Here is a 13,602-nt window from a genome sequence, read left to right as displayed (position 1 = left end):
AGGCTTGGTGTGTTGAAATGAACATAAATAGAATCCCATTTTTTTAGTACAATATTTTTCGAGTAAGGTTTTTAAAAAAGTATAATTTTAAAATTGTATAAAATTATCTTTAATATGCTACAATATTATAGCATGTGCTGCATTGACATTTTTGTAATTCCTATGGGGACTGAGGTGGTTAAATAACACTGAAAAGAACGTTTGGAGAAATCTAAAGTCATTTCGGGGCGGGGGGGCTTTGTTTTGTTTTCTTTTCCAATTCCAAAAAAAGATTTTTTTCCATTTTTTTTTACAAATTTCAGAGTTGTCTGTTTTGTTGTCTTCTTTTTCCTGCTGTGGGCTTTGCTGTAGCGAGCATAGATATCACCAGTTGCCGAAAGGCTGTCCGACTGCCTTCCAAGTACAGCCTGCTTCTCGCAGCTTCTCTGTACAGCTTGTGTTTCATTTGGAATTCCCACTTGCCAAAGGAAGGAACCAACCCTTGCTTAGTTTATCTAAAGTTTTTCATCATTTGAGCTCCTACCATTTGTGGCTTCATAATGTCAAAGTGTCTAGCCTTGGAACGTATCCAGGGGCAAATTCAAAGGCACACAGCATCTAGTTTGATCCTAAATCCACAAAACCAGCTGTCTTTCTGTCTTAGAAACAAGTCTTGTACAAATAATGAATTGGAGAAGTCACCCCTCCTTTTCCTTAACTGTAACCCTTTTCAAAAAGTGAATATTGGATATATACTAAAGTTTATAAATACACGACTTTGCTTGTCAAAAGTGTTCTCCCTAGAAAGCTGTTTATCTTAAATAAAATACTACCCCTGTGCTGCTGGTTTCTTTTTCTGTATTGACTTTAGAAACAATTTACCAACTACACTAGGAAATCAGAGGTATGGCTTCACTTTTATAGAAGCCATTCTAGTGTCCCATACTTCCTGTCTCTTCACATCACAACCAAACTCTGTTCCCTCTCTTTCTTATCTGGGGAAGGAGGTGAGGGAGAGTGTGTTTCAGGGGGAGGGAGGTTGTGAGGACCAGATAGTGCTATGGGGAAGCAGGCTGAGTGTCAGACCAAGTTAATATCATGCATGTGTTTGACTATCACAAGTAGGAATTGTACTGGAAGTTAAATAAGGGGCGTGCAGGATGACCTGCTCTGAACAGAGGCTCTGAGAAGAGCCTGCGTGGGATACATGTATAAGCAGCGTTGTGCTAAGGCTGTGAGCCTGATCTGTGAATAATCTCCCGTATAAGCCTTCACAAGTAAGCAGTAAGTCAACAGATATTGGAAAGAACTCCAGTAACTTAATCTCCTACCCCCCTGTCCCACCCATGGCAACTTACAGCCTCTATGGGTTGCTCATTTGCTATAGGAAGTGATCAGCATGTTTACCCGGCTCTAGTATGTGTGAGTTCTTGGGTGAATAATTGATGTGTAACCATAATTTTATATTGATAGGATTTCCTCTCGGCTTCACAAAAGCCTGCCTGCATCCCAGTGTGGTAGATGATAAATACAGTTTTCTCCATCTTAGAGCTGGAGGAGTCAAGCCAGGGAAGAATGATGTCAGAGTGGGCGCTAGTCAGTGGTGTGCTGGTAAATGGTTTTAACAACCAGCTCTCTGAGGGAAAGCATCCTCCGTGGTGTAAATACTTTCATCTTGGCCAATTCAGGCTACCAGCATGCCATCACTGAATGCAGGTAGGAAGAGATGCACACTTGAGAGTTGGTACAAGCTGTCTCCAGCATGCAGTTGGCACTAATGATTCAGTTCATGGCTTCAGGCTCTCAGATGATTACTGAGGGTCAGCTCAGACCTCTATAAGTCCTAGGCTCCACTCAGCCTCTAACAAACTGGATTGCCTTAGTGTCTGACTTTGAGTTGTGACTCGTTAAAGGGTCCTGAAATTAATTTAGGGATCTCAATAAGATGAAATAGAATAGAGTAAAATGAAAAGAAATAAATAGAACAGAATGGAACTGAAAAATATCAGAGGATAGCTTACGTGTTTTAATTATAGATGATGGATGGATGGATGGATGGATGTAAATATATGTCTATAGTGGGTTGAGGCTAAAAAATAAAAAATACTGACTCAAAAGCAAATGTATCTGTTTCTCCATCTGCGAAATGGAGTTAATGGAGCCTGCCCCTCCCTGCTTGTGATCAGGCCAGGAGGACGACTGAGATCTCTGTGATAGCGTGTGGAGGTAGCACACTATCTGATCTACAGTTAATCCATTTGCAAAAGCAAAACAGGGCAAAACACACAGGTTTGACTTTGTCTCTTTGTGGACTCTTGCACTTTGTGTTTGAAACTGGGCACAGTCCCGTCTTCTTCCGGCACATGTTTTCTTGGTATCCACCCACAGCAGAGAGAGCCCTCCTGGTGGCTCTCAGCCCACACTATGCACACGAAGTCCTACAGGTCAGAGAATCAGACTTCCCAGCAGGTCTGTGAATAATAATGAGGAAGAGTCAAAGAATGTGTTGCCTGGAGCAAGAACTCTCCACTAGAAAGAACTAGTGAGTTTTTAAAAATAAGGGAGGGCATTTTAATTAAAGCTTTCTCCACACTCTATCCTGATCTCCTCCTGGAAGAAGGAATACAAGGCCAGGCAGCATATAGGAGCCATCACAGCAACCCCACGAGGTAGGAACTGCTAGCCCCATTTCATAGATGAGGAAACTCACCCTGGGAAAGGTCCAACCCCTTCCCTGAGGCATACAGCTCGTGAATGCTGGTCTCTAAAACCTGCCTTTCAACCCCAGGCTTGTGCTCACTCAGCAGCTCCCTGGGAGCCTTAGGACAGCGCATTAGTCATCCAGGAAACACTTCCAAACTGGTTTTTCCATCTGCAAAATGGGACTTGCTCTATGGAATCAGCATTTTTCTGAGAAAGAACTGGCTTCAGAGTCAGAGTGTCCCAGAATCTCATCCTACTTTCTACCCATCACTGGGATCTCGAGCAAATTACTTGGCCTTTGTTAACTTTGTAGGTTAATTATGAAGATTAACTAAGATAACATTGTCACCCCAAAGAAGGATTTATATTAAAATGTCAACAGTGGTTATCACCAGGAGAGGGCATTTCCAGGTGGTTTCACTTTTCACTTTTGGCCCATCTTTATTCGGTGGTGCACCGCTAAATGCTTAGCAACCAGCTCTCCAAAAGAAAAAAAAAGACTTGTAGTGTTTGCCCATTTCCATGGTGTCAATATTCCCACCATGGCTGATTTCAAGCTACTGCCATGAAGACACTGAACATACACAATTGGCTCTCTCAAGCTGGTACAAGCCCACTTCAACACACCCCTGTGGTTGTGTTGGAACTGTGCACTGAATATTTTACTTGGGGATAAATTAAAATTTAAAGAGAGTTGTACATGATGGCTTATGTCTGTAATCCCAGCACTTTGAGAGGCCAAAGCAGGAGGATTGCTTGAGCCCAGGAGTTTGAGACCAGCCTAGGCAACATAGCAAGATCCCATTTTTACAATAAAATAAAAAATTGCCTGGGCGTGGCAGCGCACACCTGTGGTCCCAGCTACTCAGGAGGCTGAGAGGGAAGGATTGTCTGAGCCTAGGAGGTCGAGGCTGCAGTGAACCATATGGTACCACTGCTTTCCAGTCTGGGTGACAGTGAAACCCCAACTCAAAAAACTAAGAGGATTAATTAACAGAGTACCCAACATTATGCCTGGCATTCGTGTTCGGCTCTCCCTGTTCTCCCTCCCTCCTTCATTACTCTACTCAAACATTACACTGCCTGTGAACACCCAACCACGTGATGGAGTGGGTTTCTTGGGAGCCCAGTGCCCTAACTTGCTCCCCATCTGCTGGGCTCTCAGAGCCGGGACAGCCTGTGGAGGAGATTCTAAGGTCGGCTCACTGGGGAGTAATCAAGCAGACAAGCAGGTCTTCTCGCTTTCCTCAGAAGACATGCTCTGAGCAGACATGTACAAGGTTGAAACTGCCCTGGAGGAAAACTAAGGAAAGTCCCAGCGACTGAAGGGCTGTGAAGGGAACAGAGCCCCAGGTGTCCACAGTCTGACTAGCCTGACCTTTACTTTCAACTCAGTGACATAACAGGTGTGTGTGTAGGCAGGAGTGGGAGAGGCGGGGGGTGAACTCTCCAGGTCTGTGGAGGAATACAGAAGAATGGGGCATCAGTGGCGGCTTGACGGGCCCAGACAGGTTTCCAGCATGTACGACGAGGTGCAGAGACCCATTCCCCACGCCCTCCAGGGTCTGGTCTCAGCTTCCCAGCACTCGGCAATTTCTGGCGCAAGTTAAGTGCTCAAGACATTTTTGTTAATGGTTGGTCTTAATTTTAAGTTTTTTAATTGATGATTATCTTTTATTCCTTCATAGCTTGACCTGTTGCAGAAAGGATGTAAGGCAGCTCAATAAATGCTTATTGAATAAACAAATAAGTCGTAGATCTCGCCGACCTGTTTTTGTACATGTTCCTAGATATAAAATGTGATTTTTATATCTAAATGAGGCAGAGTGTGGTGGTTCACGCCTATAATCCCAGCACTTTGGGAGACCAAGACCAGAGGATTATTGAACCCAGGAGTTCAAGGCCAGGCTAGGCAACATAATGACATCTTGTCTCTGCAAAAAATAGAAAAATTAAGCCAAACTCGGTGGCTCAGCCTGTAATCCCAGCGCTTTGGGAGACTGAGGTGAGTGAATTGCCTGAGCCTGCGGGTTCGAGACCTGCCTGGGCAACTTGGCGAGACTTCATCTCTACATAAAATCAAAAAAATTAGCCGGGCGTGGTAGCGCGCGCCTGTAGTTCCAGCTTCTTGGAAGGCTGAGGCGGAAGGATCGCCGGAGCCAAGCAGGTCGAGGCTGTCGTGGCCGGGAGCGGCCACTGCACTCCAGTCTGGGCGACAGAGTGAGATTCCAACTCAAAAAAAAAAAAAAAAAAATAGAAAAATTAGCCAGACGTGGTGGTTCATGCCCGTAGTCCCAGCTACTCCAGAGGCTGAGGCAGAAGTATGGCCTGAGCCCAGTAGTTCGAGGCTGTGGTAAGCTGTGATTGTGCCACTGCCCTCCAGTATGGTGACAGAGTGAGACATCAACTAAAAAAAAAAAAAAATCTAAATGAGATGCAGAGTGTTAATAAAGGTGTCTTTTTTATTTTAAATTTTTCCTTGCTTTTCTGTAGTTTGCAAATGTATTTTCAAAGAACATGGATCCCTTTTGTTATTTAAAAAATGTGTTATATGTTATAAAAACAAACAACCTATAGATAAAAAGTAAAGTAAGAGTGATCTCAGCCATTAATGAAGGCCCAAGAGGGGTCATCTCCCCTGTTCGAGGCCCTGAACTGAGGATCCCGACTGCCCATGGAGGGTCCCTTGAACTGAGGCTGGCAAGGTTGGCTGGACCCTACATGGGCCACCACAAATTTCCAGACTCTTGTCACAGCTCAGTTCTCTCTCAGCCTCTCTTCCCATGGGCCTCCCCACCTATCAGGCGCTGACTAATGACACTCCCCTCCAGTGATTCCCAGCAGATGCCATGTGCAAATCTCAGTCAGCAGTGGACGTGGAGAGGGGTCCCTGACAGGTCACACCCATTAGAAATTCAGTCGATGATTCCTTCTGGTAAACATTCTACAGGCATGTGCTCTTCAGAAGAGACTATACATAATATCAAGAGAATAAGAAGATCATAAATCTTTGTAATACATTAAAAAACATAATAGAATTTGTTAATTGGGTTATTCAGATAACCTATATTCTTACTTATTATTTGTCTACTTGATCTGTCATATTCCAAAATAAACAGGTGATTAAATTAAATTTTTAAAAAAGAAACTCAGTTGAGCCTGTGTCCCCCGTCCCTGCTGGTCACCCCCTGTGGAGCGAGCAGTGTCCTTGAGCACCTGAGGAGGGCACCACTATAGGAGTCTTCCCAGCTAGGCCTCACCCCAGTCTTCCAGTCACAGGCTTCCTCCAGCCCTTGCCGTGTGATAAATGTGCTGATTTCATTTTCCTCGAAGTAGCAGGGCTGCTCTCGGAAGGGACTGCAGAACCATGCGGGGCCTTCTTAAGGCATTGGTTGGGTTCTCTTCAAACCTTCCTCACATACAAAGGAGCTCAGCTCTTCTTCTATCCTAGGATCTCAGCTGGGGAAAGCATCATGTTAGAGGGTTTTGGTAAAAACACAGGTTGAGTCAAGCCAATGAGGGCTGAAAGGGCTTCTCCACCAGAAGAAGCTGAATTCCTCCACCAACAATGTCATTGGTTATGGCTGTCCCGTCTGTGAGCCTAAGTGACCCACCTAGCGTCAGTCAGCTAAGAGGATGCAGGATGGAGGTGCCCAAGGCCCTACCTCCACCTGGTGGCACACAGGGAGATGTGACCATAGGTTCCTCATAACTGACCTTTTTTCTGATAGCTTTATTGAAATATAATCCATATACCATACAATTCACCCATTTAACACGTACAATTCAGTGGTTTTTCAGGATATTTCCAGAATTGTGCAGCCATTATCACTGTCAATCTTAGGACATTTTCACTGACCCAAAAAGAATCCCCACACCCTTTAGCAATCCCCCGCCGAATCCCTCCAGGTCCCCTGCCCAAGACAAGCACCTGCCTGCTTTCTGTCTCTATAGGTGTGCCTATTTCTGGACATTTCATATCAGTGGAGTCATACTGTATGTGGCCTTTTGTATCTGGATTTTTTCACTTCGCGTGATGTCTCCTAGATTCATCCGTGTTGTAGCCCGAATCAGTACTTCATCCCCTGCTATGGATGAATAATATTCCATTGCACAGCTATGGCACATTTTGTTTATTCACTCATCCATTGGTGGGCCTTTGGGTTGTTTCCACTTTTTGGCTATTCTGAATAATGCTTCTGTGAACATCTGTGTGCAGAGTTTTGTGTAGACATATGTGTTCATGTGTTGTAGGTATATGCCACATAAGTGATCGCATCATCTGTTTGCTTAAAAACCTTCAGTACTTCCCATCGTTCTTAAAATCATGATCAAAATCCTTCCCGGGGTCTGCAAGACCCACAACTTTGGGGCTGTATCCAGCTTCAGTCCTCTTGCCGCCCCATTCTTCTGTCTCAGCCAAGATGCCCAGAGGTTCCTCTGATGAGCAGAACTTCCTGCCTTGGATTAAACTTTAAACTTCTGCCTTTCCCCTGCTTAGCCCTTTGTTCCTCTAACCCCTACTCATCCTGGGGCCTCAGGTTGCAGAGAAACTTATTCCACTGTCTCAGATTAGGTTAGGTTCACCTGCCACATTCAGGGGAACCCTTATGTCTCCTCTTTAGCGCTTACCACAGTTACCAGCAGTGATGACTTGAGTGACGATCCCTAATGTTCGTTGGCATAAGCTCCAGGAGAGCAGGAAGCTCATTCTTGTTCCCAGTTTTCCTAGCAGCTAGCACAGTGCCTGGCACACTTAGGTGCTCAGTAAATGTTTACCAAAGGAACGATGGGTAATCATAACAGCAAACCATCCACTTGTTCAGAGGATTACTTTGGCCTTGGTGTCTCCCTCAGGTGATGGGAAAACCTAGGCAACCACTGAGGCCAAGAACTCCTCTTTCTGTCTCCAGCCCATCTGCCCCTCTCACACACCTGAGGGACCACTGCTAAAACAGGAATGGAGACCGGGCCTGATGACTCACACTTATAATCCCAGCACTTTGGAAGGCTGAGGCAGGAGGACTGCTTGAGCCCAAGGGTTCAAGACCAACCTGGGCAACATAGTGAGACCTCTTCTCTACAAAAATTTTTTTAAAAACCAGACAGGTTTGGTGGCACATGCTTGTTGTCCCAGCTACTCGGGAGGCTGAAGCAAGAGGATCGCCTGAGCCCATGAGGTCGAGGCTATGTTGAGCCATGATCGTGCCATTGTACTCCAGCCTGGGCAACAGAGCAAGACCCTGTCTCAAAACAAACAAACAAACACCAAAAAAACAAGGAGTGGGTATGGGTTTGGGAGGGTCCCCCCCAATCCTGAATTAAATAGAGCCTCAGTGGGTCCCCGCTAACACATGGACACTCTCTTGGGACGGGGTAGTTCCTGTGGCATGTGACTCAGGGCAGTCCCTCAACATCACTGGCTAAATCGATAGCAGTCATAGTCCCTTTTCGAAGATGAAACGAGGAAGGATTCTCTGAGGCAGTTGCTTCTCTGAGAGGTGGGGAGTTGCATTATGACACACCGAGTTCCCTTAGAAAAGATTATTGCCTTTCTGCGTGTCTTGTTTGAAAAACTGTCCTTGAAGAAATTCCAAGAGGAAACGTTACACCTTCTGAGACTTAATTGCTTTTTCAAAAAACACTGTTTTCATTTCCCCCACAGATATGCACTTATTTGGCCATTATCCAGCACATGACGACTTCTATCTCGTAGTGTGCAGTGCCTGTAATCAGGTCATCAAGCCACAGGTTTTCCAGTCGCACTGCGGTAAGTGGACTCCTGCACCCGGCGGGCGCATTGGCAGCTGCCGCTCTGGGGACAGTCGCCTCCAGTGAGCTCCCCTACAGAGTCTGGCCCTGTGTCTGTCTTAGCCCAGGGCTGCGGGTAAATTCTTCCTGGGGCTGCTGTCTCTGCTCGCAGGGTAACTGCTTTAGGAGCTGTAGTCCTTCTGCTGAAATGCTCCGTCCTGTTCAAAAAAATGAGAGAAAGCCTGCAACTTGTCTCAGTAGATGGTACTAGACTGAAACCATCCACCCAGCCTGCAGTGGTCTCTGCAGGTTATCAAGGGGAGGGGACAGCAGTGACTTGAGGAGTCCATCCTGCAGCCTGATGTTTTCTCCTCCCCGAAATAGGACTAGGAGGGAGTCTCCCTGGATTTTTACAAAGAGGGGCTGGAGCCAAGGGCAGCCCAGTGTTCAGGTCATTGGGATGCTGCCCCGAAGAAATCGTGTATTGATAAAAGCTTAGGTTCTACATCTTTCTTCCTTTTTTTCCCCCAAGAATCTCCCTTATTTAAAAAAAAAATCCAGATGTGGGTGGGGACTGCCTTCTCTCTGTGTCTTAACATTCTTGATATAAGACAGTCCTTCAGGTGGTCAGCAACAAACCCTGCCGCTGCTGTGGACATAACAGATAAAGTCCGCATGGCCACTCCCCTCAGGGGTGAACAAACAGCTCTTTGACCTTAGACAAGAAGTCACTTAACCTCTCTGGGTGGAAGTTTCCTTATCTTTAACAGGGAGTTGGACTGAATGATTTCCAAAGCTGTAATATGCTGTATTCCAGAACAGTATCTCTCGATCATTTTATTTAAACCATATCCCCTTTTGATGAACATAAAATCAGAATGCCCTCTGAGTACTGGTCAAGTTTCAAAGTGTATCTAACATTGTGGCTAAAAAAAGCAAAGCGATCATAATATTGAATGTGCGTTTGCAAATTACACGCATTTTCCCTCTCCCCCACTCCTCAGTCATCATTACTCTGGAATAAAATAGAGGGAGTTGAGCTTATCTAAACTCTTCAACAAATGTGTTGGGGACTGTAGAATAGTTTATATACACACTAATGTTATCTGTGAATATGTATAGATATGTATATGATACCTACGTGTATATATATATAAAATCTGTGTGTACACTGTAGGTGTATTTTGTGTTTAACGTGTAAAAGGAGGATTCAGGCTTATGGGGCTTATGGGGCATTTTGTGAGTTAGTCCAACACTTTCTAACCAGCACAAGGCAAAGAAAGAACCCAAGTAGGTGCTATTCAGAGAGTTCTGGTCAGAGGCCAGGTCTTCTGCCCTCCCTGCAAACAGCTCTGTGGCCTCAGGCTACTTGCTTGATGTCTCAGGCCTTTGGTGTCCTTGTCTCTACCATGAGGAAGTGACTTCTGGAGGCACGTCTAGCTCTAACGTTTTCATTTCTGGCCGAGTGAGCACGAAAGAAGCAAGTTGTGTGCTTGGCACGAGTCAACGTTCTTGCTCAGTGCTCTGTAGCAAACAGCCCTCTCTTCTGCCTGGAAGAGGGAAAAGGTCAAACCTCTCCAAAGAACTGTCAGAGCCCAGTGGTGTTGCCACCAGCTGAGGTGACAGGTGGGGAATCTGAAGCAGAGCCATGACAAGGAGGTCCCACCCAGACAGCCGCTCAGGGAGCAGCCGCAGAAGCTCTGTGCCCTGTTGCTTCTGTGTGTCTCATGAGAGCGCAGGCACCACATCATCCATTCACAGGGAGGTGCTACTGTTCTAAGCACTGGGATACCGCAGTAAACAAAACAAGCAAAAACCCCTGCCCTCGCGGGGTTTGCTTTCTATTGCACCCCATCAAAACTTTCCCTGGGAACTTAATTCACTGGCAATCTTTGATGGAAGTATCCTGACAGGGACCTGAGACCTGGGACCCCACTGTCCCCTGCAGAATTCTGCCCATGGGCAATACCCATCTAGCTAGCAGGAACCTCTAGGGCTTGCTGTGACTGATACGTATGCCTCCCTCTACCCTTGGGCTTTCGGAGGAAGAGCTGAGTGTCAGCTTAGGGGACAGCCTATGACTTTGTGGCCACCTGCTCTGAGCAGTGGCAGTAAATTAGCTTGGAGGTTTGAGGCTATTGACTTTGTCTCTGGATGCCCAGTCTCCGTTAAGTTTCTTGCTGAACCAGCTGTTAAGCAGCAATGGGGACGCAACCACAGCTCGGCAATTAAGACTCCCTCACATCTTTCAGGTGTGTGTCCCAATAATACAAAGATCGTATTTATCAAGACCGGGAGAGAACCCAAGGCAGAGCCCAGAACCAGTGCAACTCCTTGGGGGAAGTTCATTGTAGTTTCCCTAAGAATTCCTCCTCTAGCTTCATGATTGTCTTAGTCAGTTTGGACTGTTGCAACAGAATATCATAGACTGGGTGGCTTATAAACAATAGAAATTTATTTCTCACAGTTCTGGGGGCTGGAAGTCCCAGAGAAGAGTTCCAGCATGGTTGGTTCTGGGAAGGTCCCTCTTCCGGGCTGCAGATGGCCAGCTTCTCCTCGAGTGTTGGAAAGAGGGCAAGAGAGCTCTCTGGGGTCCCTTTTAGAAGGGCACTGACCCCATGCATGAGGGCTCCAGCCTCAGGACCTAATCGCCTCCTAATACCGTCACCTTGGGAGTACGAATTTCGATATATGGATTTGGGGGGACACACACATTCAGACCACAACAATATTCCTTTGTTTTTGTTTTGTTTGTTTTTGCTGTTTTACCTTGTAGAGCTAGCCTATTTTCAGCAAGTTAATAAGAAGGCCAGCGTGCTGAGAGCCCACCACTGTGCCACGTGTTTTCTGTGTCTTTGGGCATGTCATCCTCTCAACAGCCCTACACAGTAGTTGCTAACATTCTACCCATTTTGAAGTTGAAGAAGCTAAGGCTTAGGAAGTCAGCGCTTTGCCCGAGGTCCCGAAGCTAGGCAGATATAGAGCCTGCTTTCGAATGCAGGCAGCCTCACTTCAGAATGAGCGAAGTCCCGCTTAGCCTGGTCCTTCCTTTGCCCTCCACGTGGGTTGCGTGGCCCTTCCTGCCCTTCTCAGACTGCAAGGCTCAACCATGTGCTTGGCAGGGAGCATGCTGTACCTTGGGGGCTCAGCCATGGCGTGGGGAGCTGCAGTTTTTTTCAAACGGAATCTCGCATAGAACCCCAAACTGTGTATGTGGAAAACAGAACTTGGGGGTTGAATTTGAGGCAGAAGCTCAAGCCCCACCCACCCGGCCTTCCCCAACTTTGCCCCACCCACCAGGGCTCCATGGAGCATTATCTGAAGTTTGTGGATATAGTGGAGAGAACATGGGCTTTGGGGTCTATCAAAGCAATTCACATGGCTCCCCCACTAATTGTGTGACCTTGAGCAGGTCACCTTCATCTCTCTTTGCTTCAGTTTCTTCCTCTGTAAAAGGGGTATTCTGCCTGTCTCAGGGGGTTCCTGGGACAATATCACCAATGTGAGACTCAGAGATCAGTTCCTCCTTTCTTCCCTCCATGGCATCGTTCTCCATTGTCTCCAGCTGAAAGGGATTTCTCCCTCTGAATACTCACAGAACTCTGTTCTCCTGTGCCACTTCCCACGTTCTGCCATGCGGTTACCTGTGGACTGACTTGGCTTCTAGAATCCTCTAGGACCAAGGATATACTTTTCAATCCTGCATTCCTAGCATTCAGAGGACGAGCTCATCATGGGTGCGTGGCAGTGTTCAAAATCTTGGTGTACTAATCATTTAAGTTAAATTGAAGCATGTGTGTGTGTGTGTGTGTGTGTGTGTGTGTGTGTGTGTGTGTGTGTGTGTTCTTAGGCAGTCAGTTGTGGGACCTTCAGAAATTTGTGGTTAAAGGAAAACTATTTCTTGTTCAACACTTCACCAAATGTGTGGGCTTCCTAGACCAAAGAAATTCTCTGTGGACACCACCTGGGTGACCTACAATTTAATTCATTTCTGACTCTACCCAGAGTTTGTACTACTCCAAGTTGGCACGGACCCCATAGGTTCAAGCCTCAGTCCCACAGAACTGCCCCCACTTGAGATGCCAGTCATGAATACTGGGTCTTCAGGTGACCCACGCTTCTGTCTGACTTGGCTACAAATCAGGAGTTTCCATAGCCTTCTCCTCAAGTTCAATAATTTGCCATAATGGCTCACAGAACTCAGAGAGACACTTGGCGTGTTTACCAGTTTATTAGAAAGAATACAGATGAACAGCTGGAGATATACAGGATAAGGTCTGGAAGGGCCTCGAGCATAGGAGCTACTGTCGCCATAGAGCTTCATGGAATCTCTCCAAACTCTGTCCTCCAGAGTTTTTGGAGGTTCTGTTGCATAGGCATGGTTGATTAAATCATTGGCCATTGGTGATTAACTTTCTGATGACCAACCCCCATCCTGAAGCTGCCTAGGAACCCTAGTGACCAGTCACCTCACTAGCATATAAAGATTCACTCTGGAGATTCCAAGGGTCTTTTTTTTTTTTTTGAGTTGGAGTCTCACTCTGTCACCCAGACTGGAGTACAGTGGCATGCTCCTGGCCACCGCAGCCTTGAGCTGCTGGGCTCCAGCAATCCTTCTGCCTCAGCCTTCCAAGTAGTAGGAACTACAGGCGCGCGCTACCACGCCCGGCTGATTTTTTGATTTGTTGTAGAGATGAGGGCTCACCAAATTGTCTCGAACCCACAGGCTCAGGCAATCCACTCACCTCGGCCTCCCAAAACACTAGGATTACAGGCTGAGCCACCAACCCCGGCAATTCCAAGCATCTTAGAAGCACTAGTGTCAGGAAACAGGGAACTAAAACCAATATATATATATGGTGTTGGAGTCTCACTCTGTCACCCAGCCTGGAGTGCAGTAGTACACTCACGGCCACCACAGCCCCAACCTGCTGGATTCAGATGATCCTTCTGCTTCAGCCTTCCAAGTAGCTGGAACTATGGGGAGACACCACCATACCTGGCTAAATTTTTTTTTTCTTTTTTTTTTTATTGTAGAGACGAAGTCTCACCAAATTGCTCAGGCAGCTCTCGAATTCCTGGACTCAGGCAATCCTCTCGCCTCCACCTTCCAAAGTGCTGGGATTACAGGTGTGAGCCACCACACCCAGCCCCCAAATACATATTTCT

General features: G+C 46.4%; 1 protein-coding gene across 4 annotated transcripts in view; it reads left to right on the top strand.

The window, feature by feature from the left end:
* ATXN7L1 (ataxin 7 like 1) overlaps positions 1 to 13,602 on the top strand; it is a 270,235-nt gene that overhangs the window by 79,531 nt on the left and 177,102 nt on the right. For all 4 annotated transcript variants that reach the window (XM_008071767.2, XM_021719449.1, XM_021719447.1 and 1 more), the window contains exon 3: positions 8,348 to 8,452. In XM_008071767.2, the coding sequence (XP_008069958.1) occupies positions 8,348 to 8,452 (105 nt within the window). The remainder of the gene's footprint in view (positions 1 to 8,347; positions 8,453 to 13,602) is intronic.

Source organism: Carlito syrichta, unplaced genomic scaffold, assembly GCF_000164805.1.
Source record: "Carlito syrichta isolate Samal-C Ts95f unplaced genomic scaffold, Tarsius_syrichta-2.0.1 Scaffold314713, whole genome shotgun sequence".
Classification (NCBI taxonomy): domain Eukaryota; kingdom Metazoa; phylum Chordata; class Mammalia; order Primates; family Tarsiidae; genus Carlito; species Carlito syrichta.
Note: the sequence above shows the minus strand (reverse complement) of the source record. Positions and strands in the feature narration are given on the sequence as shown.